This window comes from Podarcis bocagei (genome assembly GCF_964188305.1).
Source record: "Podarcis bocagei genome assembly, chromosome: 1".
Classification (NCBI taxonomy): domain Eukaryota; kingdom Metazoa; phylum Chordata; class Lepidosauria; order Squamata; family Lacertidae; genus Podarcis; species Podarcis bocagei.
The window spans coordinates 96,359,771-96,387,168 of record NC_138125.1 but is presented as its reverse complement, the minus strand read 5'-3'; the positions used below and the strand labels follow the sequence as shown (position 1 = coordinate 96,387,168).

At 41.6% G+C, this 27,398-nt stretch overlaps 1 protein-coding gene across 4 annotated transcripts in view; it reads left to right on the top strand.

Annotated features, from left to right (window-relative positions):
- Positions 1-3,994: 3,994 nt before the first annotated feature.
- The window catches only part of ZNF148 (zinc finger protein 148), a 36,233-nt gene continuing 12,829 nt past the window's right edge, over positions 3,995-27,398 (top strand). The window contains exons 1-5 of one of the 4 annotated variants that reach the window (XM_081188502.1): positions 3,995-5,261; positions 21,303-21,649; positions 23,391-23,516; positions 26,594-26,717; positions 27,310-27,393. In XM_081188502.1, coding sequence (XP_081044628.1) covers positions 21,320-21,649; positions 23,391-23,516; positions 26,594-26,717; positions 27,310-27,393 — 664 coding nt within the window. In that variant the 5' untranslated portion in view covers positions 3,995-5,261; positions 21,303-21,319. Of the gene's footprint in view, positions 5,262-20,526; positions 20,628-21,302; positions 21,650-23,387; positions 23,517-26,593; positions 26,718-27,309; positions 27,394-27,398 lie in introns of those variants that run through there. The other 3 variants (XM_081188500.1, XM_081188501.1, XM_081188503.1) reach the window with 3 other exon arrangements.

The following is a 27,398-nucleotide window of genomic DNA, read 5'->3' as shown; positions in this document are numbered from 1 at the left end:
AGCAGAACACCATTTGTCAGCAAAGAGGCAGCGCCTGTAAAAAGTGGAACATTCTATAAAAAGTATATTACACTTGAGTATACTATTATTTACATATTCATGTGTCTCTTCTCTTTGTCTCCAGTACACTCTCCTCAGAAGGAACATCATCAAATAAAAGTGCCCTGGAACTTCCTAATACTAATGGATGTAGGGAGTATAAAATGCTGTCTATAAGTGCATCCACACTACTTCCTATGGAAAAGAGGGCATCTTTATTACATTCTCATCAATTGTTGCTCTCCTGTGTTTCATCAGTCTACCCAGAAAATTAGACCGCTGTGGAAGCAACAGCACAGCACTGCAATATCCAATATTTCCCATCCGTGTTAACAGGGAAGTAAAGTGGCCTTGATGTGTTAGTGATATTATTTCTTTGTTATTACCGTATTTTTCGCCCTATAGGACACACTTTCCCCCCTCCAAAAATGAAGGGGGAATGTGTGTGCGTCCTATGGGGCGAATGTAGGCTTTCGCTGAAGCCTGGAGAGCGAGAGGGGTCGGTGCGCACGGACCCCTCTCGCTCTCCAGGCTTCAGGAAGCTGTCCGCAAGCCTTGGGAGCTCCGCGGGAGTTCCCGTCGGGCTCCCAAGGCTTGCGGATAGCAGCCTGCATCCTGAAGCCTGGGGAGCGCCGCCATCCCGCTGTTCTCCGACCTGGTTTGCAGAGTTGCCTGCATCCTGAAGAGAGATGCCTGCATCCCGAAGCCTTCGGGCAGATATCCGCAAGCCTGGGGAGACTGGCGCGACTTCCCGCGGGCTCCCTAGGCTTGCGGATAGCAGCCTGTTCTGGGGGCTGGGGTCGGGGAAAGCTCGTGCTTCCCCCGCCCCAGCCCCGCGCCTGGGGGGGATATATATATTTTTTCTTTATTTCCCCCCCAAAAAAACTGGGTGCGCCCTATGGGCCGGTGTGCCCTATGGGGCGAAAAATACGGTACATTTATATCTCATCTTTCCTCCCTCAAAGTAGTGTACATTGTTATCTACCTCCCCATTTTATCCTCATAACAATCCTGTGAGGTAGGTTAGGCTGGGTGTGACTGGCCCAAGGTCACACAGTAAGCTTCATTGGTGAGTAGGGATTTGAACCCCAGTCTCCTAGGTCCCAGACTAGCACTAATTTTACTTATTACCTTTCTGGTTGGGACCATTTCATTTGCACAGCTTTTTGGCAATATTTAATTTGTATTTTTGACTACTTAAAAAAAAAAAAAAGAAATTGAGCAACAGCACACAAATGAAAAAATGTCTTAACTCAAATGTACAAAATGATTTTTAAAAGCCCAAACTGCCGTTTCAGTCTGTGCCGTTTTATCACTGTGTTTGTTTGCTTTTTCCATTTTACCCTTTTCATCTACTTTTTAACATAACTGAAGTAATTGTGCAGTGCCCCTGAAATGGAAAAAGTGCTTTGGTATGAATTTTTTAAATGTTTGGAAACAGATAATCAAAAAATGCTGTGTTCAGGTGAATTGTCCCTTTCCTGCCCATAAAGCTGCATCACACTTAGTAGTGTAGATGAAACACACAACACTTTTTACCTAAAAAATGTGAAAAGTCAATTCTGCATATATCTAACAGTGGGAGGATTACTGGGTATCATTAAGAGCCACCAGTCAGGAAGCACCCCATATGAGAAGTGCAATTTGTGTGTGTGTGTGTGTGTGTTTAGGATAGCTGCTTGCTTAGGATGAGTAACAGTTCTGGGCAAATTGCCTGTCAGAGTCACCACTCAATGTATATGTGCATAGATGGGCTGGTATATATTTTTTAATACTTGCAAAAATGCCATGAGTATAGATTGTAGGCTATATATATATATATATATATGCAGGTTTTGGTGTCTTCGGGTGTCTTCCCGTGTAAGAGTTGGGGTGTCTAGGCGACGTTTCGACGAGGTCTCACTCGTCATCTTCAGGCTGGTGCTTTCGGCTTCTTGTTACTAGAACAGAGCAGGATCTCAGTGTTTGAGTTCCTATAAATACTGTTGAGGGGGTGTGGTGTATAGCCTCCAACGTTCTGGGCAGAGAGGGAGTTCCCAGGTTAGTGTGCCTTTTCTTCTTTTGTTCCTTAATTACTTGAGGGATATCTTGAGTGATTTCTTGAGTGATATTCTGAGTACCACTTAGGAGGGTCATTAGGTGTGGATTAGTTGCTAAAGCTTTCGTGTCTTGACCTCTTGAGCTTGTGAAAAGTTTTTCTGAGAAGATGGCTGTACTGCACTTAGTTGTGCTCTGGCTTGGCTTCGTGTATAGGGGCGAGCTGTGGTTTTGTGCCCTGTGCCAGCCAGATCTGTGTAGGGATTGCAGGGGGGTGCAGCATCCGGAGGTGCCACTATGGTTTGGCTACTGGATGGTGTCTGTACTTTATCTGTGGAGAGGGTCTGGGTTTGGGTCTGGTGTGGTTGATTGGAGATGGCGTTCTGTGTGTCTCTGGTTCTGGTGTCGGTTTTTGTGGGGAGGGCTAATTTCCAGATGTCTGGCAGGCGGGACGTGTCGTCACGCTTGTTCATGTTGTGAGGGTGTTTCTCTATCTCGATGGCTTCCATGATTATTCTCTTGTGGTGATGTTCCATGTTAAAGAGCAATTTGGAATCTGCAAAATTAATTTCGTGTCCTGTTTCTTTCATGTGTTGGTAAAGAGAGGAAGGTTGTTTTGATATTCGTAACCCTGTTTTGTTGGTATCCGTTGGCGATTAACACAACAAAACAGGGATACCAACAAAACAGGGTTACGAAGCTAATCCAAAAAGAAACACCCCCCAAAAACCAAGACACAGAAGAAAACAATGGCATGGCCCTCCTTCCTTATATCAAGGGCACTACAGATAAAATTAGCAAAATCCTCCATAAACACAATATCAAAACAGCCTTTTGCACCAACCAAAAAATAGCCAATATCCTCAGAAACCCAAAAGATAAAATCCAGTTAGAAAACCAAGGGGTCTATGAAATACCCTGCAAAGTCTGCCCAGCCACGTACATTGGACAAACAAACAGACAAATAAATGCACGTATCGCAGAACACAAGAATGCCGTCAAAAAAGAAGAAAAAACTTCCTCTCTTTACCAACACATGAAAGAAACAGGACACGAAATTAATTTTGCAGATTCCAAATTGCTCTTTAACATGGAACATCACCACAAGAGAATAATCATGGAAGCCATCGAGATAGAGAAACACCCTCACAACATGAACAAGCGTGACGACACGTCCCGCCTGCCAGACATCTGGAAATTAGCCCTCCCCACAAAAACCGACACCAGAACCAGAGACACACAGAACGCCATCTCCAATCAACCACACCAGACCCAAACCCAGACCCTCTCCACAGATAAAGTACAGACACCATCCAGTAGCCAAACCATAGTGGCACCTCCGGATGCTGCACCCCCCTGCAATCCCTACACAGATCTGGCTGGCACAGGGCACAAAACCACAGCTCGCCCCTATACACGAAGCCAAGCCAGAGCACAACTAAGTGCAGTACAGCCATCTTCTCAGAAAAACTTTTCACAAGCTCAAGAGGTCAAGACACGAAAGCTTTAGCAACTAATCCACACCTAATGACCCTCCTAAGTGGTACTCAGAATATCACTCAAGAAATCACTCAAGATATCCCTCAAGTAATTAAGGAACAAAAGAAGAAAAGGCACACTAACCTGGGAACTCCCTCTCTGCCCAGAACGTTGGAGGCTATACACCACACCCCCTCAACAGTATTTATAGGAACTCAAACACTGAGATCCTGCTCTGTTCTAGTAACAAGAAGCCGAAAGCACCAGCCTGAAGATGACGAGTGAGACCTCGTCGAAACGTCGCCTAGACACCCCAACTCTTACACGGGAAGACACCCGAAGACACCAAAACCTGCATTCCTGTACCCGTGAAAATCTACGAAAGCATATATATATATATATATATATATATATATATATATATATATATATATGTTGTCTCTTCAGCTTTGTAATGCAGCTTTCCCCAACTTGGTATCCACCAGATGTATTAGACTGCAACTCAACCATCCAGGAACAAAGGCAATGCTGGGCGGAGCTGATGGGAGTTGTAGTGACAAACTTCTGGAGAGTAGCTCTAGCTCTAGCAGCATGATCTAAGCATGCTGTAGGGATTATGCAGGTGCTGGGAGGCCAAAATCTCACTGCAACACATCTGAATTCATCCTAGAAGGGTAAACTACCAGCTGTCTAGTCACTCACTACTGTATTGAGATGAACCTACATGATCCATTAGATCAGTAACAGGCTTTGCTTTCTGGCTTACGGTTAGTGAAGACCAGATTGGTGGGCATCAGCAACAGGGCCTTTTCAGATGTGGCTCTGCAACTGCAGCTTTCTCTTTTTATAAATTATAAATTATTTCTGGCCAACTCTTCCATGATGATGCTGGTGCACTTTTTTGTTTGCCTTACCGTGTTCCATCTACAGTTTTATTGTCAGTTTGGGGACATCGGGTGTGTGGAATAACCCAAGATAGGACTACCTAACACCCTTTAACCTTGTTCACCCGAATGCAGTTGTAGCATTCCTGCACTCTTCTCTTCACTTTTTAGGTAGGCCCCCTTGCTATTCTCTTCTCTCCCCACCTCCTTGATCTCCAAGTGCTGAATTTCAAGTCAGAAGTCCAAGCTGGCCTAGAAACCACACCGATGAATCGAATTAGCCCTTGATGCTGGTGGCCGCAGTTCACTCAGAGATTTGGGATGGAGGGGCACAAGTCCTGGGGCTGAGACCTCCGAAGCCTTCCCCTTTCCTCCCTCGGCCTTCCACTACTCTGTTACTACTCCTCTCGCTCTTTCACCCACCTTCCCTTCAGGGGGAGAGAGCAGCAGCCCTGCTTCTGGTGGCGGGTTCGGATCCTGCGGGCGATTTCCCAAGCTGCACCGCGGCGGCGCTCTCTCTCGCTCGCTCTCTGTCTCGGCCCGTCGCTGTCACCGCCAGTAGGAGGCTGAGGCGGCTGCGCTTTCCCGACCGGCCTGCCGCCCGCCGCCGCTGCAGCAGCTTCTTGCAGGAAGGGAGCCATCGCTGCTGCTGCTTGCTGCTGCCGCCGCCATCATGGTGCCCGGGGCAGGAGCCGGAGCCGCGGCCTGGGGGCTCTGAGCCCCCCATCACCTCTTCTTCCCCCGCCGCCCTCGCCTTCCTCTGCCACCGTCGTCGTCATCGCGCCGCCGCCGCCCTACTCTTTCCCCAGCTTCGGGCCGCCGGTAAGAATCCAGCCGCGGAGGGGACGGGAGGCGGGCCCGGGCTCCTTGGTGGGGCCTCGTCGCCTGAGCTGTGTGGCGGCCCCGCCAGGGAGGGGCGGGCGGAGGGAGACGCTTCGGGCCTGGAGCGGGTGGGTGGGTGGCGGTGCGAAGTGCGTGAGGCGAAAGGGGGCTGAGGGGAGGGGAGAGTCCGGGCTCCTTCCCCCCCCCGCCTCCTTTCCAGATCCCGCTTGCACGGGGCCTTGCAACTGCTCGCCAGGAGGAGAGCTGGGATCTCGGGCGAGCGAGCGAGCAGGCCTCCGGTAACCCTCCGAGCCCTTCGTAGGCAAAGGCAAAGGCAAAGGAGACAAGATATAGGCAAACAAAGGAGGAAGGGGGCTGTGGGGGGAACGGGGGGGGGCGGGCAGATCTCCCCAGGGAGGCTTCCCAACTCCCCTACCCCCCCTTCTTCTTTTTCTTCTTCCAAGGTGGCCTCCTTAAAAATAAAAAAGGAGAAGAGAGCCTGGCAGACAAAGGGACTTGCAGGGATGACCGATCTACAGAAATGCACATTCCTAAACCTTTGGCCCACAGTGATTTCTTTCCTCTCCCCTCTTTGCAGTTTTTATAACCTTGAGGGTTGGTGTTTTTTTTTAAAAAATAAGAAGTCACATAGGCTACCCTTCAGATGCTTGACACTGGGACAGTCATGACTACAAAGGATGACCCCTTGCCATCAGCCCCTTGAACTACCTAACCCTGCGATTGACAGCCTGATTCAGAAGTGGCCAGCCCCAACTCTGGTTGCTTCCTGTTCCAGCAAGGGATCCCTAGGATTCCTGAAGACAGCAGGGCAAACATTAGAGACAAAGGGATTGACAGATCCCTATGAACAGACATCTTCAACACCTAACAGGCAATTTTGTCCTGCTCTGAATGTTGCATTTTGATATAGATGGATAGGTAAATCTCCTGCAGGACTTTCCCCCTTCCTCTTTCAGAATTGTTGCCGCAAGAGTAAGTCTCACAGAGACCCACATGCCCTGAATCTGAAGAGCCTGTAAATAGATATGCAGAACAGAGATATCTAGCTTCTTTTTCCTGTTCAGCAGGGGACTCCAGTCTCCTTAGAGACAGATTGTCAGAAACATAGATTATGGCTGCAGGCTTTTGCACACTTACATGAGAGTAAATGTCATTAATTCCAGTGGAATTTACTTCTGAGTAAGTAGAGCATCAGGCTGCACAAGACTGTCAGAACGTGAAATGCATCAGTTTCCAGATGCAGAGCAATCTTAAACCTCCCTTCCCTCGCTTCCAGTAGAGGCCCAAATACATTACATTTTCAGGTACTGAATTACGGAACTGAGACATGCACGCACAAACTGTCTACTTCCTACAACTACTGTTTGGATACATAACTTAGCCTAGCTCATACGCCTATGTGATAAGGATTTTGCAGTATACTGTTTGGGCTCATTTATTTGTAAATAGTTGTATATTAAGGTACATACCTTGTCATAAGGAGAGCATTGCTAAGTGGGCACCAAGGGGTATTTACTAAGAGTCAAGCTCATCATGACTAGGAAGATAAAACTGGGGTGCCACTATGGACCCAGAAATACACTTACTTCTAAGCTATAGAGATACTTGAACATCATCTACACACTTCCTGCTTCTTCTAGCATTGTGTATTTCTCCTTGGGAGTTCATGTGGAATGATTTCAGTAGAGATGCATGAATGGAAGATCTTGCATTGGAATTGGTCACCGCTATGAATTTCTGAGGAAAAGTTTGTCAGCAGTAGTTCTGGCTATCTGTCCAGAGATTGTCTCTAAAAATTTGTGTGATTGAACAATTCCAACCCAGAGGTTTTTATATTTATGCTTGTATGGGAATAATTTCAAAGTGTTCTCATAAATAAATACATTGAAAATGGCCAACTCAGTTGTTGCTAAAACTTAGCCCAAATACATTTGCTTTCTTTCAGAAATGGTTGTGGAAAGGTCAGAAACATTCAGATCCAGACTTAAATGGTAGACTACATAAATATAATTGTAATCCAATATCTGAAAGCAGTATTGCCAGATCTGTGGCTATCTGCTACCTACCACAATTGAATCCACTATCCCATTCCCTCTTTAGTCTGGTTACATATTGTAAACAATATTTTGGAGTAAGTGCTTGTGGGGCATAAGAGAGATCATCAAAGCTTTCATTTACAAGTTGAGACACATACTGTAGATGAAAATTCAGTTTTAGATTTAAAGTTTTCCTAAAATGTAAGATTGTATTCATTTTCAACATAACAATGGGGCTAAAATATGTGAATTCAATAGATAGTTCCGTTTCAAGACAATTTTTGTGAGGCCTTCTTGCTCTGTGTCATTTTTAGAAGATTGGGGTCCAGTTATGTTGGATAACATTCCACCATGTTTTTTATAAGTGTCTACAAAAAAGAGAGAGACCTTTATAGAGTTTTAAAGGTACAATATCCTTTCTGTTGGTTATCTTTGTTATGTAACTAGTATTTTCTAGGTTAACTGTTGTTACTAGTTTGAAGGACCTCAGTCTTTTTGGATTTTAATCTTCAATAACAATTGCTTTTTGTAACAATTGCTTTTTCAGATAAATGTTGAACTGTCGGTAGAGATTTGGGAAAAGGCTTTCTTCCTTTTCAGAATAGAGAGTTGGGAGAGCTTGTTTTTTTACACAAATGCTGGCTGCGGTTCTGCCAGAATTATCCACAAATAGGTTCCTCAGACTTCAGTAGGACTGGCAGATGTGCAACTTTGTGCAGGGTTGTAGCCTTGATATTTACTTAACTTTGAGAAGGGTTCATTCAGGCTGGGGCTTCTATTAAAATCTGTATGCAGAACTAGTTTACCAGTATTGAACAAACACTTGTGGCTGGCTATTTATTATAACACATCTTGCCCTGAATGTGAAAATGTGAGGCAGTGCTTTTGTTTGTTTTTGTTAAACATAGTTTTTGTCTTTGCAAGAAAACTGGGGGTTTTGCCTGTGACCATATATGATAGATAACCGTTAAAAAGATAGAGGAACTACCGTATTTTTCACCCTATAGGACGCACCGGCCCATAGGACGCACCTAGATTTGAGGGGGGGGGGAACAAAGGGAAAAAATTATTTCCCCCCCCAGGCGCGGGGCTGGGGAAGCTCGGGCTTCCCCCGACGCCAGCCCCCAGAACGGGACCCAGAGCCATGCCGAAGCTGCGTGCAGCTTTGGAATCGCTCTGGGAGCTTGCGAGGCTGGAGGAGGGGGAAGCCCTCCGCCAGCCTTCTAATCAAGTCGGGGGACAGCGGGAAAGGCGCACTGCGCCTCCCGCTGTCCCCCGAGTTTGCAGGGCTGGCGACGGGGAGGAGCAGGCTTCTCCCCCCCCACCAGCCTTCTAATCAAGTCGGCACCGACCCCTCTCGCTCTCCAGGCTTCAGCGAAAGCCTGCATTCGCCCCATAGGACACACACACATTTCCCCTTCATTTTTGGAGGGGAAAAAGTGCGTCCTATAGGGCGAAAAATACGGTATGTCCAATGTTGGTCCTGTTCAGAGTAAACCCTTGGATTGACATTGCTAACTTAGGTCCATTTACTTCAGTGCTTGTACTCTTAAATATAATGTACTTGGATACAGTCCAAAGTAACACGTTTTTGATAAATTATATACATTTAAACTGATACCTCTTCAAGTCATGTCTAAGTGATTAGAGGAACAATTAGGTAATGTAATTACTACTAAAGTTTCATAAACTGGGTTTTGCTTAGGGTTTTTCTGTAAATAATCTCTTTATCATTCTGACTGCTTTGGTCTATGTAGCAGTAGATCAGATGATGATAGAAGGGCACACTTTTAAGAGCTCTCATAATTCTGCAATTTGAATACAACTTAATAGAGAATTGAAAAATACTGAACTTTACTTCTCTCTTTTCATGTATTGGAGATGATTATTGGATGCTTCAGAATAATATCTGAAGAAGAAGAAAACCACAACTTCAAATGTAGAGTTGGGATGTTATTTTCTTTCTTTCACAAAAGGATTCTCTATTTAAGATCAGTTGCAAACCTTTCAGAAGACAGGTTTTTCCTCCAACCAGCTATAGTAATGCTAGGGTTCCATTTTTTATTTTGTATAAGCACCTAATCATTCTTTAGAATTCAGTCAAAGCCTGCAAGGATTGAAAGTTAATATTTAGACTATTATTTAAAGAGTATCCTGCACACCACTGGGTAAAGAAAAAGTACGAAGTGATATCCATTGTGACAAAAGTGGTTCATTCCTTCTTCTTTTCCCACCTTGAAAGCACCTGCACACTGCAATATGCTCAGGGGGTTCCCCAACTCACAGGAGTGTATTTGCAAGGTGCACAGGGAGCTGTGGGGGGGGGGGGAGAAACGGACGTCCCACTGCATGTTGACATCGTTGAATGTTCACCATGGCCCCACCACTGAGAAACCATATAGAAAGTCATAAGCATGCAACAGGATGTGAAAGTACTACCCTTCAACAGGTGCATGGGAAAAATGGTTTGACACAGGTATGTTGGAACACTATGCATTTTTGAAATAGGAATATTGCCATTAAAACCTTAGTTTGCAAGGGGTGATGTTGTGCAATTTGGAAACTGCTCAGTCTACTCGGTTTGAAGAGATTATACTTTACTAGGGTCAAAGAGTGCCATTACCTTTCAAAATTGAATGAAGGGGATCAGTGTAAAATTGGCATCTTAGCCATTTTATCATTCTCTCTATTTGAGATTGTCAGTAAAGCAGTACATTATATCCTGTTTAACATGAACACCTAACTCTGGGTTCAAAGCAAGTAAACAGCCCCTAGCCATTTAAGAGAATTGATACCATTCATTGCTCATCATTATAGGTGTAGATACACATATTTCAACAGAGCTAAGAGCTAACATAACTCTCCAAAATACATAATGAGTGGATGCCACATTTTCCTAAAATGATTATTTTCTGGTAGACTGTCTATCTAGCTTAATTTGAAATGTCAATTTTTTCATGACAAGAATCTCCCACACTTCTAAGAGCCATTGTTTCCTTGTGGGTTGCCTGGGATCCTTAAGTTGTCAAGCCATCAAGAATTTGGTTACAGCAAATAAAGGAACTAAAAGCTGCTAGGCCTTGATATACCAACTATATTATTAAATAGATCACATATCATTATAGCACTCTAGTGCAATATTTTATTTTTTGAGCAGTTTCACATTTGCGCTGATTTTTGAATTTTGCAAAGCATTGCATTTGATTGGCCAGTTTCAATGAAATGTTATCAACAGGTGTTGCTAACTTGTGGGCTGTATGCAGGCTCCTGATAGAGTTTTTTTGACCCTCCCATAATTTGCAGTTTAATTTTTTAAAAAACTCCGGTGGATCCTTGCTGTGATGTGTCAAAAGGTTTATTGTGGTCCTCCAAAGTTAACTTTTTTTTTAAAAAAAAATCCCCCTAAAAAACCTGTTTTAAACTGACTGCTCCTGCGATACTGTAATGCCAGAAGGTTTCATGACCTCTCAAAAAATTGTCCCAAATTCCTCCCCCCATCACTCCCACAGCCCCCCCTACTGTGATTGCATGGTATAAAAAGTTTTTTTTCTGACCCCCAGGAGCCTCCAGAAGGTGTCCTTAAAAAGGGGAGAGGCTCACTTCCTTTTACAGTTCACCCACGCTCACTTTTTTACTTTGGCCACATCCACTTTGACATTTGGTCTCCATGGATTAGTGTGGCCCTCAGCCTAAAAATGGTTAAACACCCTGGTTCACAACATTACTTTATTTTTGCCTTTTAAAAAAATGTAACATATAGTTTAATTTTCCTTAGATGATACTCATTTTTAAAAGATACCACAAACAATGCACCTAGGCTGCTAGTATTAAAATTGGCATATGGTGATAAAAGTACTCTTTAAATGTTAGAATTGCAGAATTTGATGTGATGGAAGATAGTAATTTTGGTAAAATGTAGGACCACCACCCATTCATCAGCAACCTGAGGACCCCATCAGTCCAGGTGGAAGTATTTTGTAGAGACCATGTTGTAGAACTGCTGATTCCACATGACTCAAGCAAGAAACCCAAGTCAACTTAATGATGAGAACTTTGGAAGTACAGGTAATAAATATCCTGGCCCTCCTTTCTTTTTGTTAGCCAAGGCAATCAGACTTTCTAATGGGTGCTTACCTGCTTTAAAGGTGTTGCACACAACTTTTATATAAAAGACCAAATACACAAATAGTATCTGTGTGGGAGAAACCCACTTATCCTTAAAATAGCAAATGAGCTCACAGAAGAATGATTATACTCTAGAACACCAAAGATACACACTTTTCTCAAAGTATCTACTCCATCTGTAGTCTTTTGGCTGTTATCCAACAGAGAAAGTCTTATAAAATGTATAATCTTACTGGAAGTCCCTGCCCAGATCATTAGTACTGCTGTTTGTCTTGGTTGTTATTTATTTGAGTTAATGCCGCAACCTATGAAATCTGAAGAGGTTTACAAAAGTGAAACGCAACAGGCAAGCTGGAGGCTCCAGTGGGACTTTGCACCTGATCAAATGAGCTGTTCTTTGAGCATGGTAGCTTACACAATTGTTTCCAGTGCAACTGCCCAATTGACCCCTGACTTGCTGCTGCTGTTCCTTTACCAGTGCTCCACTTGTCGCTCCTGCACAGGAGATACCCAGCGTTGCAGCAGTGGATGTGTGGGGCTTCCTGTTTCCCTCCTCCCCAAAATATCCATTCAGTCTGCCCCAGAACAGATTTTGGGGGTGTGCGAGGAGATGCTGGGGGAAAGGGAGGAGGAGGGGAGCCCCATGGTGCAAACAGAGGTTCGTTGTGCAAGCAGGTTGACACCTTGGATGCTGTCCCAGGAATTAATATGCACAAGTTTCTGAAATGGGATTATTGCATGCATCTATATTGGAATTGCTTTTACCTGTTTCAATTGTTTTTGTTTGTTTGTGTGTTTGCTGTCCTGGCCCTTTTTGGTAGGAAAGGTGGCTATAAAATAATAATAATAATAATAATAATAATAATAATAATAATAATAATAATAATAATAATAATTTATACCCTGCCTATCTGGCTGGGTTTCCCCAGCCACTCTGGCCGGCTTCCAACAAAACACTAACATGCAATAACCTGTTAAACATTAAAAGCTTCCCTAAACAGGGAGGGCTGCCTTCAGATGTCTTCTAAAAGTTTGGTATTTATTTTTCTCTTTGACATCTGATGGGAGGGCGTTCCACAGGGCGGGTGCCACTACTGAGAAGGCCCTCTGCCTGGTTCCCTGTAACTTGGCTTCTCGTAGCGAGGGAACCGCCAGAAGTCCCTGGCGATGAGTATGGAGTCCTTGCTTTCAATTCTAGTCAATGGATTAGCCCATGGTCAAATGTTCCCTTAAGGCAAAAATGTCCAGTGCAGTTGGTAATTTAATTCTGTTGCATTGCGATGTCACTGGATAGAAAAAAGCAGGGCTAAATACTCCTCATCCCGTTCTCCTTGCACTTAGCATGAAGTAAGCCAGTTTTAAATCAATAGCACAACATGAACAAAGAGAAATAATAATTTTATATTTTAGATAATATAATAATGTTGGGAACATTACAGCACAGATAGCCAACATGGTGCCCTACAGATGTTTGTTAATTTATCAAGAAAAAATCTTTAATTGCTTTATATTGAAAATGATTCAAAGCAGAAATATAATATATTAACAATCAAAAAGAGACATTTAAAAGCCTTTTTGTGTGTGGATTACATAGTCCCCATTTCACCAAACAGCATGACCAGTGGTCAGGGTGATGGGAATTGTAATTCAGCAACATCTGGAGGGTACTGTGCTGGCTAGCTCTGCATTACAGATTCAACACATGCAAATCTGCAGAGCTCCAGTCTTTTTGTTGCAGAATACAAGCTATGATATTGTGGTTCCGTCACTCAGCTCTGAATGGCTGCATCTAAACATTTGAAAGACACTGATCTTGTTGAACTTTCTGCTTCACCAGTGCTGTGGAGTTAAATGGCATTGCTTCAGTCTTTGAATTTGCTCATATGCCACAGGAGAAATTCTCCAAGTGGCAGCTCAATTCTGTTCCCTCTTGTTGCTGTGATAGCAAAGTTTTGTGCCACAAAAGCTGTGGTGGCATGCAGAGCAGAGTAAGGGAACAGTCCTCTGCTTCGAGTTCCTTGCTGGCACAAGGATGTACCGGTGTTAGGAAATGTCTTTGCAGGGACCTCTCTTCCCATCTTGAAAACCTCATTGCCCAGTGCTTCTGTGATGTGAAGGGGATTTTCTCCTCTGCTTGAGTGGTAATGCCAATGGCTTTCAGTGCTTTTCCAGAGTGCGAGTCTAGCTCCTGGTCAGCAAGTGGAACTAGCAGTCACTCTTCTTTCCAGTTGTCTCTATGCGCAGAGTATCAGACTCTTAGAAGCATCAGTGATCCCATTCTCTTTGGCAATTACACTTTTAAGGGTGTGTTGATTTCTTTTGTTGAAACGGAACATAGCGTATTACCTCTAAAGCTTCCTGTACCTTACAAACCCAGTCTCACTTTCACGTGTACTTTAAGATGTGCATCTGCCAAGTTGAAACAAAAGGACATGTAGAGAGGTTATCTTAGTGGCTGCCCCAAAATGGTGATACTCTCCTCCTTAGAGACACACACGATTTCAAGTCTACAGCATTTTGCTTACTTAGACTGACTTTCAATGCCCTAAGTCAAAAAGATATGGGGCAGTAGTGACTTTTTCTATTTAGTGTTTCATTATTCCCAAGCTTTCAAAAGGCAGGTTTGAAATGGAAATAAATAAATTAATAATGTTTATACAGTTTAGTGTTGTGTAAATATGCTAAACTAACAAGTAACAGTTGCAATTTATGACTCTGTTTCGGAAGAATTACTTCTGCCCATTTGCCTTTCTTGCTTTGCATTTCAAGTGATTTAATTCTATGGAAATAAATAGGACCAAATCAATTTAAAACATAGTGTCGTGGTTTAATGAAGATGTATTTTGGTATAAAACCAAGTTCTCTGTAAGTTCTCTATTCATCATGACTTTATTCTTTCATTGAGCTACATACCTTTTTAATACAGGTCTTTAAAACATGGACTGGCCAAATGGCTGGGACCACCCACCTGCCAGTTTCCTGATATCATAATGACATCAGTTCACTGATATCTCTTAAATTTCAAAGGAGGTTGCTGCTACCTCTGATCAGCTGATGGGAAGTTAGAGGGAGCCCCTGTGGAGTCTCTGCAGAAGTGGAAATGCTCCTAAGATAAAACAGTACGGTGTAGGAATTTTACTGACATACAATTAAAAAAATCTTACATGTAATAGAAGAACTTTCTTACTCTTTTATTACAGTGCTAATTTTTTATTGTAAAGATCAAGAAAACTGACTGGAAGATATTATTGCCTGTAATTTTGTGCACTTGAAGCTCAGTGTATACAGAGGTTGATCATTCTCTTGAAACTTCTTTGGCGATCACTCGTAGCCGAGTAAGATTGTCTTCCATGAACATGGTCTTAACAGTGAGTCCGTAAGTGATTGTGGAGGCCAATCCTGGATCCATACGTCCTTTCACAGTGGGGAAGAAGAAGAAGAAGACTGCTTTGTCCAGCTTTCAGCAGAAAAGCTTGAGGCATGTTCTACAGAAAATATCTGATACCATTTTTATGAGGGAACTTCAAAATATAGACTCAGCCCCACAGCAGTATTGCTGCCATTGGTGGCCTGTTTTACCAATAAATATACCGTATTTTTCGCTCTATAACACGCACCCGACCATAACACGCACACAGTTTTTAGAGGAGGAAAATCCGTAGGCATGCCACCCGTAGGCATTCCCTCCATAACACGCACAGACATTTCCCCTTACTTTTTAGGAGGAAAAAAGTGAGTGTTATGGTGCAAAAAATACGGTAGTTCCATTGATATCCAAAGAACTACCCGTAAATATAAAACTATTACCTATTGTAGCAAATAAAGTACCTATTTGAATAAAGGATTCTGGTGCTGAATACTTTCTCATCAGTGCTGCACAGGATCAAAAACTGAAAACTTTACATATGGCAGTATTACTTTACTGATATTTTTTGATGTAATCAGAAATGTTAAATAGAAGGAATTATAGCTTCAGATGGAGACTCCCAATAACCTATTAGGCATATTACTGCTGCATATTATTGGAGAAAAGGGAGAGAGAAAAATCTGGCTGGTATACCTCCGGGTATAGGGCGGTATATAAATTCTAATAACAATAACAATAACAATAAATAAAGTAGTAATGAGTAAAACGTATAAACACATATTTGTAGGAATGATATAATGAGAGAAAAATTTCCTGCCTGCTATTAACTTTTTTGGGGTTTTGAACAAGACAGAGAGTTATGTCCCAGCTCAGAGCAGAAGTTTTTATATTTGAGCAGTATGTTTACCATTGCTGTGAAAGGCTATACAACAGGATTTACTTGCAAAAGATGTGAACAGGCTTTTTGCATGGAAGACAAGACCAGTGCTTTTTTTGGGGGGGGTACTCAAGGGTATGCAGTACTGGCAGCTCCCCCCCCCCCAACGTTAAAAGTGTGGCACTTACTGTAACAACTTCATAGTGAGTACCAACACCTTTTTTTCTTCTTTTAAAAAGACACTGGACAAAACTAGAGTAGTAACGTGTACTGATGCATTTAGATTCTGTGGCTGGGGCAGAGATTTTTGTTATCGTATGTGGTGGATAATGATACAGCAGTATCATAAGCAATTATTGATATGACACTACGTATTCTCATCCAGCAAAGGATAATGACGCAGTTACATGACTGTATATGCAGCTGTCTTATGCTGAGTCAGAACATTAGGGCATCTTGCCTTGTTGTTGTTGTCGTCGTCATTTAGTCGTGTCTGACTCTTTGTGGCCCCATGGACCAGAGCACGCCAGGCACTCCTGTCTTCCACTGCCTCCTGCAGTTTGGTCAAACTCATGTTGGTAGCTTCGAGAACACTGTCCAACCATCTCCCTCTGTCGTCCCCTTCTCCGTGTGCCCTCCATCTTTCCCAACATCAGGGTCTTTTCCAGGGAGTCTTCTCTTCTCATGAGGTGGCCAAAGTATTGGAGCCTCAGCTTCAGGATCTGTCCTTCCAGTGAGCACTCAGGGCTGATTTCCTTCACAATGAAGGCATCTTGCCTAGCAGTGCCAATTCTTCAGAAAAATCTCACGTTCTCAAAATTGGGTGATGAGGATCACATGACGATATAAAACGACCTTATAACAAATCCAACTGTTTCATCATCTTGCCCTGTGGCATATATTCTGTCCAACAACAGCTCTTCAAAGTTGCACGCTGAGACTTTTCCCAGCCAAGATCCATTTTTAACAGATAATGACTGAGACCTTCTCCCTGCAAGGCTTGTTCTGCTGTTGCTGAGCTATGATATCTCTGTGATTCTTAAAACCTTGTCAGATAAGTGGCCTGCTATATTGTTTCATTGTACTGGCAGACTAAAATGGATAATTCCTGACAATGTTTCTGTTTGGGGCTATTATTAATCTGAACGTTGCTTTTATAGAATCAGATCTAGTGGTAAAGAATTATTTCTTGCCTTGTAACCTAATTTGTGGCTTTGTAGATCTTTGCCCAAACTGGAACAGGACAGGCTGGTCTCCTTTGCGTTGTTTGGTACTCTGGTTACCAGTTTGGTCTGAAGTGTTTGGTCCTTCAACCATTCATAATATCAAGCTGAGGACATACACATACAAAACCTGTGTATTCACGTTGAATCTAGGACTGGGTGATGAGAGTCATCTTGCCCTGCAGTATATATATGTGTGTCTGAATTGCTTTTAATTATGTATCTGATTTATTCATAAGATAATTTCTAGCTCATTCTTCCTCACAGGGGAGGTCACAATAAAATAACACTTCGGTGAAACCAATTCACTTTTTAAAAGCAGATAAAAATACAGCATGTCTTAAGAAACACCCAGAGAGGCACCACTTGGGCTCTTCACTGTCAATGACAATTCCCTAATGGGTTGTATCCAATTGTGCTCCTCTGCTGATTGAAGGCTCTTTGTTCCAGTGGAGCTGCTAAGAGCTGATTTGCCACTCTTCATCTGTAGTATCCCTTACCCTCCGCTGGAAATCTGCAGAAGAAAGGGGGAAATTTCTAAAATCACTTGCCCTCATGGAATCTCTGCTGGATCAAGGAGCCCTCCATCAACAGAGGGACAAAATTGGACACAACCTTATGTCTCAATAGGTCAAGGGCCAATGATTATGCTTCAGCACTATAAATCCTTTTCTTTGATGTTTTCAGTTCCGTGGTTGTACAAAATATCAATTTCTCCTGATACTTCCTGCTTCCTTTCCTTTTGTAGAATCATCAACCTGATCTTAAATGGATACTGGAAAATCTTTTGATATGTGACTTTCAAAACACTCATATATCTGTAGTTTTTGAATTGAATCTAATGGTTTTTATATTTTCCATAAATAGCCAGAATTCATTGTAAAAAGTGGTGTGAGATGCATTGCAACTAGATGCAGAGCAGTGGAGTTGATCAGTGTAGCAGAGCTTGAAACTATGCAAGCACCATGGGTCAATTTGCAGGCAGCAGCATGACTACTTAGGACAGGAAAAAACTATTCATTGCATTTTCCACAGGTTTTATTATTTTTTTATGGTAAGGAAAATATATCAAATTGGATTCCATCCTTTCTACTACCTATCAAGACCTAGTAAAATATACTGATTTTTTTAAAAAGTTTGTAACTATTCTGTTTGTGAGACTGATATGGGATTTAAAGAATTTGGGACAGTTGCTGAATTGATGAGCATGCATGTTCTAAAAAAATGTGATCATATTTTTAGAAAATAATAAACTGCAGGATTACTTAAGTAAGTTATATATAGTTTTTGAGAAGGAGGGAGAAGTCTTCTTTTAAGAGCCACTATTTTGTTCCAGGGAGCATATTAACCTACCAGAGCTAGTACATGGTGTATAATATCATGCATTTTGTCAAGGGTCAGTTTGTTTTGGAAACACTTCCTTTTGTAGATACAATCCAATTTTCCAGCTGACCTATTGCAGAATTCCATTATTTTTTAAGTTTCAGTGAAATGTCTCTTTAAACAAAGCTGGTTTTTTTCTCTTATCCAAATAATTTGCCTATCACTTTTTTAAAGGTGCCTTCAGCTATCTTTATCTTTCATCTTTTAAATATATAAATAAATTTGAGGGGCCCGCTATAATGTTTTTTAAAAAATCAATTCCAGTTTGAATTGTGTGGTCTTGCCTTTGCCATCTGAATGTACCTTTCTTGCAAGAACATCGCTGTAAATTATTGCTGGGAAATATAGTTCCTTTCTTGATTTCCACCATGTGTGTAGTCAAGCATAAGGTGCTGGTGTACACTAGTAGCCATCTTGGATAGGCCTGCATAAGCACTGGCAGTATCCATAAACAGAGACAATGCCTGACTTCTCAGACTTGGCGTTGATGAACGCTTTACTAGAGTTTCATGAAGTTTCTGACAAGGCTTGTGGTGAAGTTTCTGACAAAGCTTGTGGTGATAGGGAGGTGAGTTAGTGCTTAAATTAGCAGCACATTCTGCATGAAGGTCTCTGCCTAACCCAGTACAGTGGTACCCCGCAAGACGAACGCCTCGCGAGACGAAAAACTCGCAAAACGAAAGGTTTTTTCGTTTTCGAGTTGCCTCGCAAGACGAATTTCCCTATGGGCTTGCTTCGCAAGACGAAGCTTGCCCCGGGGACAGCGGGTCTTCTCTTTTGAAGCAAGGGGCTGCAGGGAGATCGCGGAGAGGTCCGCGAAGCCTGGGAGCGCTGATGTCAGCGCGCGCAGGCTTCGGCATGGCGGCAACCCTCCGCCAGCAGCGGCAGCGCTGCCGCTGCTGGCGGAGAGGTCCGCGAAGCCTGGGAGCGCTGATGTCAGCGGGCGCAGGCTTCGGCATGGCGGCAACCCTCCGCCAGCAGCGGCAGCGCTACCGCTGCTGGCGGAGAGGTCCACGAAGCCTTGGCCGGACAGCTTTTGAAGGCCAAGAAGAGGAAGGCTGGCGGGGGGCAAAAGTCTTTGTCCCCCCTGCCTGCCTTCCCAGGGGCTTTTACATCGCCCCGGACAGCGGAGAAGTCCTCCGCTGTCCGGGGCGATTTTAAAATGCCGCCCGCCAGCATTTTAAGATCGCCCCGGACAGCGGAGAAGTCCTCCGCTGTCCCGGGGTTTTTTTAAATGCTGGGGGTGGGAAGAAAAGCCCTTGCCCCCCCCCCAGCCTTCAGAAGAGGTCCGGGGACAGACTGTCCCCGGACCTGGTCTGAAGGCGGTTTCCCTAGGAACGCATTAATTGATTTTCAATGCATTCCTATGGGAAACCGTGCATCGCAAGACGAAAAAACCGCAAGATGAAGAGAATTGCGGAACGAATTAATTTCGTCTTGCGAGGCACCACTGTATTCTTAAAAACTGCTAGGGCCAAGGAAATCATTAGTATGTAGTGACTTTTTTCAGAAAATGTATTTAAGTGCAATTCTCTCATTGCCTGTCTAGTCCTTTAATAATTAAAGCAATTGAACGGCAGCAAGGCATATTTCTTCAGCCTTTGACTGATTTGGGAAAGGGCAATTTCACGAAAATGTCAATCTACAGACTCATTTTCCATATATAGTTAACGTGTGCATCATTTTAAAGATAATTTTCCAAAGTTTAATTATCTGGCAACGGTTTTTCAAAATAGCATGTTACACATGTGTAGAACAGATTTTACATATGAGAAGTTTGACACACAAGCTGATTCAGAATTTATCTATTTTTACCTATCTAATCTTCATTTAAAGATCTATCCAAGAAAACAGACAATAATGTAATGATCCTTTATTGACAGTTTGTCTCATTTGGTAAATTGAGAAGAAATTTTGTTAGGAATAAAATCAGATGAGTTAAGGATGATAAAAGTTGGTTTAGCATGTTATGTTGCTCACAAAAACACACCCCTCTCCCACAAACTTGATGGCCCTTGTGGTCTCTTCCAACTCTATGATTCTATGATTCTATGAAATGAAATGAAAAATCTAAGCGGACTTCTACTCACCCAGTGAGACTTCATGTCCTCCTTGTGGACTTTCCATAGGCATCAGGTTGACTGCTGTGAGAACAGAATGCCAGAGTAACTAGGCCTTGAGTGTGACCCAGCAGAACTCTCCCTTACATTCTTATGCTATGTTTGTCCTTGGGGGCATGGAAGAGGAGAGGAAATGGAAGTTTCAGTGTGCAACCAAAAGTCCTTGCACCAGCAGAAGCACCTTGTTAGCTACTGCCCCATGTTTTGAATCAAGGTGCAGTTTGGAAAAATTCAAGCTAAAAAAATTAAATGGTGCATCCATCTTGCAAGCATAAATCTGTTTTTTTCTACCTGAACTGCTCCAGATCCAAACCTAAGGAAGCAGTGAATCTTTTGCACTCTAAAATTCTATTCCCAGTTTGGAATCTTTTTGCAAAAAGTGTCAGATTTTGAGACTTTATGAGTAGTTGGCATGTATTTGTTGAGGGATGCACTTCTTATCCTTTTTCTAGGGAGAGATTTACAAAGACCCTGTATTCAGATTTTTGTGAAATTATTCTTGTTATGGTGATTTGTGTGTTTTTTTACAAACAAGTTAGAGCGACTCACAGCACCTTTAAAATTATAGAACAAAGTATCACAAAAAACACAAATAACCCATAAAAATAGTAAAAGTGTTCATCAGCATGCCTTACATTTCCCATGTATGTATCCATAAATACCCAAATATTGTCAGTGAAGCTTGAGTGTGGGGCTGTGTTTTTAAACACTCTGCCTATTAGCTCTAATGTATTGTTTACTTTTTCTTTTATTGTATCATTCTTTAAAAATCGTTTTTCTTGTTCTGTTTGTCTTTTTTGAGGTGTAACTGTCTACTTATGTAACAAAAATGAAATAAATGGTAAATACTCTGCTAATTGAGTTTTGTTTTTTGTTTTTGTATTTGCAGGTTAATTGCACTTAAGAATGAACATTGAAGATAAGCTGGGAGGATTGTTTCTTAAATGTAGTAGCATAGAGCAAATGCAGTCATCCAGGGATATGGTTGGAATGGGTGCTGCATCTGACCAGTCGGCAGTTCCTGTGGAACGGCAGGAAGCAGTGCTTCAAGACCGGGCTATGGCGCACCAGGAAATCCTTTCTGCAGAAGAAGTGCTACAGGAAAGTGAACTTCGACAGCAAGAAATGATCCCACACGATGAACTCATGGTCCACGAAGAGACGGTGAAAAATGATGATGAGATGGAGGGGCAAGACAGGCTTCCTCAAGGGCTTCAGTATGCAGTCAATGTCCCTGTAAGCAGTTTATTTATCAGGGCTTGCACTTAAAAGTTGAGCAAATCATATCAAAAGGTCTGCTTTAAAAAAAAAAAAGTATGGCAGGAACAACCAAATGAAAACTAAAATAAAAGTAGTTCATTACTCTGAGAAAAAACAATTGGAGGTTTTTTTGGTTTTTTTTAAACAAGAACAACAAAATGCTATAAATCCCATGGCTTGTTTTTATCTCTGGTGCTGTTTGCACAGTTAAGGAGGTAATAAGATGTTGACTTACAGTGTGGGCTAGGAATAGAGCCCACGGCTAAATTATAAGCCCCTGGTTCCATTAATTCTTCCTCTGTAAAAAACAGTATAGTCATAATAGATGTATTTGTAGTCAGCATGGGTGGGGGGAGTTATGCGCAAAGAAGGACTGCTTTTGGATAACAATATTAACCTTTCTAAAAATCTTGGGAATCTTTGATGCTGTGAACCAACCACTGTTTATTTAGTAGCACGTTCTCATGTTTTAATACACATTTTACACACTTTTTAAATATATATCTTACATAGACAGTGCTCATTTGACTTTAAGTGTCTGCATTCTTCCTGCACAGGAGATAAGGACTTGAAAATGCTTCTGCTATATTCAAAGAAGTAGTATGTTGTTGTGGTTCCTGCACTTCTAACACAGTATAGTATTGGTATTTAATGATGTGAATTGAAAAGCAGTGGAGTTTACACAGTTAATTCTCTGTGTGTGAGGAATAGCTTCTTAGATTTCAGCTGGGTTAAAATACGGTTTTACGTTGATGGTGCTTTGTTGTAAGAAAGTAACAGGAACTTTAGAAAATAATGAGATTCTTTCAAACTGTTAACAGAATAAAATAATAAATTCTCACTGTAGTGGAAGGCTTTCAAGCCTTGAAAATCAATCGGCAACTCGGTTTACATCAGGTGTTTGTTTTTTTGGTCTGATTCTATAACAGAATGTTGTTGCTGAAAGTACAGTTCGCAACCTTAGGGGAGAAAACTGAGGTGACAGAAGCTGCCTGTGTTTGAACATGGAACAGCTCTAGTGACAAAAAACAAGGGGGTTAGGTGGGTGTCTGACTTTCACAGCATATGCAGGATACTTGTGGTACACTGTCCTGCTCCAAGAGCTTTTGTTTCTAGCTGACCCTGTGATCTTGCCTGGGAGAAAACTGTTTGAAGGGAAGCAGGGAAGTAAGCTTTGGGGTAGGGAAAGGTTCCTGATTCCTCATCCACATGCCCCTTTGAAGGATGGCCCCTTCAAATAGGTTTGATATCATCATGGTAGCTTTCTGTTCTACTGGCAGAAATGAATGTTTGATTCACAGCAGGAAGAGACCAGAATTTAAAAGAAGGGTTGAAATTATCATAGTAGCTTTGGCAAAAATGAGGGTTTGGCTTAGAACAGTGAAACTGTGGTTCAAATGCCAACATAACCATATCTTAAATTATAAAGTGTTTTTGTCAGGTGAAATTTCTTTGTTAAATGTTAAATTATATGTGGCATGTAATCCAAGCTTCTGTGCTTGAAGGTATGAAAGGAGTACCATATTGGAATACTCGCTACAAATAGGACTTTTAAAAATAGCCTTTCCCCCTCTTCCCCAAAACAGTACGAAGGGTATAAAGTAATTCCAGATATATTACTATTTTTGAAAGAATTTGTTAAAATGTGTCTTATATGTAATTATATGTGTCACATGTTATTAATATTATCTGATGCTGGCACTTTGTATCCTAGCAGATCAGCGTGAAACAAGAAATTACATTTACTGATGTAGCAGAGCAGCAGAAAAGGGACAAAAAGCTAATACGAGAGGGTTTAGATATGCAAAAGAAGAAGAAAAGGAAACAGCGTTCACCAGCAAAGGTAAGACATTTAATTTAAACCTTGAAGGCAACTGGAGATTTTCCTTGAATTTGCAATTTGAAATGATAGTATTTGGAAACCATAGATTCAGCCACCTAACTTTAATCTCAAAGCCAAGCCACAATATATTCATAACTTGTTTCTTTGAAATTCTTTTCACAGCATGAATATTTGACATACTTTAACATCTGTTTCCCAGGCATCTCCTTCTCTAAATATTATCTTTTGATGAGTGTGTAGTTTTAAGGACCACTTATCAATTACGGAGACTGTTTAGATTAATAATAATATTGGGCTTATTTAAATATCATAGTGTTTTTCTAACAACTTTGTTTTTAATCAGACAGGTGCACAAGTGTTGAAATTGATTACTGCATACACCTGAAATTAAATGAATGCCTTCCATTCACAGGCTTCTAATTTCAATTGAGCCATTTTAATCTAAAGTTCAGTTTTCAGAGTTGCACATCTTGAATTTCCTCTCAGGAAGTGCAGCAAAAATGCTATGCATGGATTTTGAAGCATAAAATATGAAGCATTTGAATATATTTTTATTCAGCTTCCTGCTGTACAATTGACACTTGCAAATTCAAACTGAGTACTTGCCCACTGCAGTTTTATTCTTGTTTTCATTTGCAATTCCTGAAGTTTGGTGAAAACTAATGGGAAGCACTGATTGGAAGCTATTTTCATGTACTTGTCTCAGTCATAGTTTCAGAACCCCTTTTTTCCTTTATTTCGTTGTAGAGGTTGTCCTTCCAGTCTTCCTAATATTGTATAGTAAGAGATCACAAATTGACCAGAGAGATTGAGAGCAGGTTGGGTACTGGAGGGTCATTTCCTAGTATCGACTCTGAAGACTATAGCTACCTAGAGCATGCACATTATATACACTCCCCTGAGGAAATGAGGTATTAGAAGGGCCCAATCTTAAGTGTTTGAATGTGCAAAACTAGGTATAAATCAAGTATAAATTAATGGTGTATTTTCTTTTCTGTGAAAAGAAAGTCAAACCAACCTACTATAACGCGTTTAGCAACTGTGTCGTTCCCCCCCCCCCGCAAGGTGCATGATGGTGAATGCCAATTGTATAAGGCACCCAAATACCCTAGAACCAACAGGATCTATCAAAACAAGTGTTTTCTGCTGCTGTTTCTGAATCTTACTGATTAGGGATACCTGAAGAAAGATGGGCTTTCTTCCATGCAAAGAATCATTTGCAGGGACACCTTTAAAAGGATTACACTCACTTAGAACAAACTCTGAAGAACTGCACCAATTTAATGTACCCAAAGGGGCTTTAGGCTTGTGCTTCTTGAACAGCAGTTCTTTGCTGTTAAAATGGAGGGAACAAAAGCAGCTTGTGATATAGCCGTGGGGTGGGTAAAAAAGCCCATGGGAACATTTAAAGTAGCTACGAATTGTTTATCTTTAGAATTTTAGATGCATAATTGTACAGAACAGATTTATTAAAAGTCACAACATACTACTGAAACATGCTTTAACAGTGTCATGTGTTGGCTTTGTTCACGTCACAGTATTTAGCTTAGCACAAATGTGCCAGCCTGTGGGTTCCAGGAGAGGAGATTCTATCTGTTTTGCTTCTCCCTGATCATTTTGCTGCTGTGTCACCCAGACCAAAGCCATAGGTGGGCTTAGCATGTTGTCTAAAGCTGGGCTCATGCTTTACTTCTCCCAGACAAATACTGAACTATAACCTTTAGAACAAGCCTTGGCTACAGCTCATAGTTAGTCTGCAGAGGCCTCAGCCACACCCCTGGATTTGGACTGCACACTAAGATAAACTATAGTTTAGCTCAGTGTGATGCAGTAAAAAAATGACCAGGGAGGAGTGACGCAAGATTTTCTGTTACTGTTGAGCCATGGTTTTGACTTAGAATGACATGCAAATTGGGCTGTTGTAATGGTTTATTGAGACTGAAAAATATTAAGGTTATCCTTAACCTTCTGCTGAGATGGAAGAGATAAAGTACACAATTATCATTTCACTAACACATGTAAGTAATATTACCAAACTACAAGTCCTGTCACCAGTACGCTTGTACAAAAAAAGAATTCCAGTTGCTGGGTGTACTCCATGTCTTGAGAAATAAAATGGATATAACATGAGTACCTCTAGATTTTATAGCTTTCTTTTCTTGCCCAACTAGTAGATTAAAGAGTGATTTATAGTGCTACCATTTGAGAAGATAGTGGTCCTGTTTGTACACCAATGGTTTAGCATGATGGGAGCGAATGTCATCCACTCTCAGGCTTGCATGCTCCCTCCCATCCCCTCTTCTCCTGCTGAATAGCTAAATGTAGAAACTTCTACTTCAGCTTTTCGTTAACTGCAGCTTCCTATGTTGTCTGCATTGGAATATGTGGTTTTAACATACAGTAACTGAAACAATGGTTAGCTTCGAGACAAGCCAACTTCATAATCCATGGTTTGAAATTGGCTAGTTCTGAAATCTGCCATATTTAGTTTGAAACCACAATTTGTGTTCTGATGACACAGGAAGGTGCAGTTAACTAAGAGGAGAAATAAAGTTTCTGAACTCCTCCTGTCTGCCATGTTAGAGAAGGATGGGGACACAGGCAGACCTGGGAGGATAGGCTTGCTCATGTCACAGTTAACCGTATTTTGAGTGACAACCAAACATGATAAAAAATATTCTGACTTGCTCTACTGAGAATAAATTTCTAGCCCAGGCTTCCTCAACTTCAGCCCTCCAGATGTTTTGAGACTACAATTCCCATTATCCCTGACCACTGGTCCTGCTAGCTAGGGATCATGGCAGTTGTAGAAAACATCTGGAGGGCCAAGGTTGAGGAAGCCTGTTCTAGTACTTCTTTGGATGTATTTTGTGTATTATATATCACAAATCTTGAAAAGCTAAGGTTCAGCTAGGTCAACTAAAAGATAGTCAATTGATATCTATGTCTACAGTCTTCCTATTTTGCATTGTGATTTTGCCTAAAAGCGCTTGATTTCCTCCATTATGTATTCATATGAATCTTGTAATATTGTTGAGAAATTAATGTGAGACTGAATTTTGCCCTTTTAAAAATAGATCCTTACAATAAATGAGGATGGATCACTTGGTCTGAAAACTACCAAATCTCACATTTGTGAGCATTGTCATGCTGCCTTTAGAACCAACTACCATTTACAAAGGCATGTCTTCATTCATACAGGTACTGCTTGAATTTAAGTTGTATTTTATATTATCTAAAAATGGTTGGATCTTTAATAATGCACTGAATTATGAAAAATGATGCAAACTTTATATTCCAAAGTGCAGGAAATGTGGCATCTAAGCTTAGGTATTCCATGCACCAAAGTGTCAAAAAATACCAGAAAAGAATTAGTGTCATTTCTGTTAATTTGAGATTTGCTGTGTTGCTTTGCTTTCTGTACAAGGATGGGTTGGTAAGTCACCCAATTTCCAGTTTTGTCTTGTTCATAGCATAGTCTCTGGGTTCTTATTTTACCAGTGATGGAACTCTAGTTGGAATAGATGAAAGAGTTTTACAGTACCTTAGATGACAGCATCCTGCCTGATTTTGCTCATGAGTTGCACTCCTCTGTTAGCAGCAGGCTCGCCGAATTAATAGCCTTTTTCTTTTTAGCCCAGGTAGTTTAGACAGACTTTTTTTATACTAAAATATTTTGGAATTCATTCATATGTTGGATTCCAATAGCCAACTATTTTATTTCTCAGCAGAATCTGTTAGAAACAAATGTTTGTAGCTTTTAACTTACAGATGTGGAATTATATTGTTTAAGGTGAAAAACCATTTCAGTGCAGTCAGTGCGAGATGCGTTTCATTCAGAAGTACCTGCTACAGAGACATGAGAAGATTCATACTGGTGAG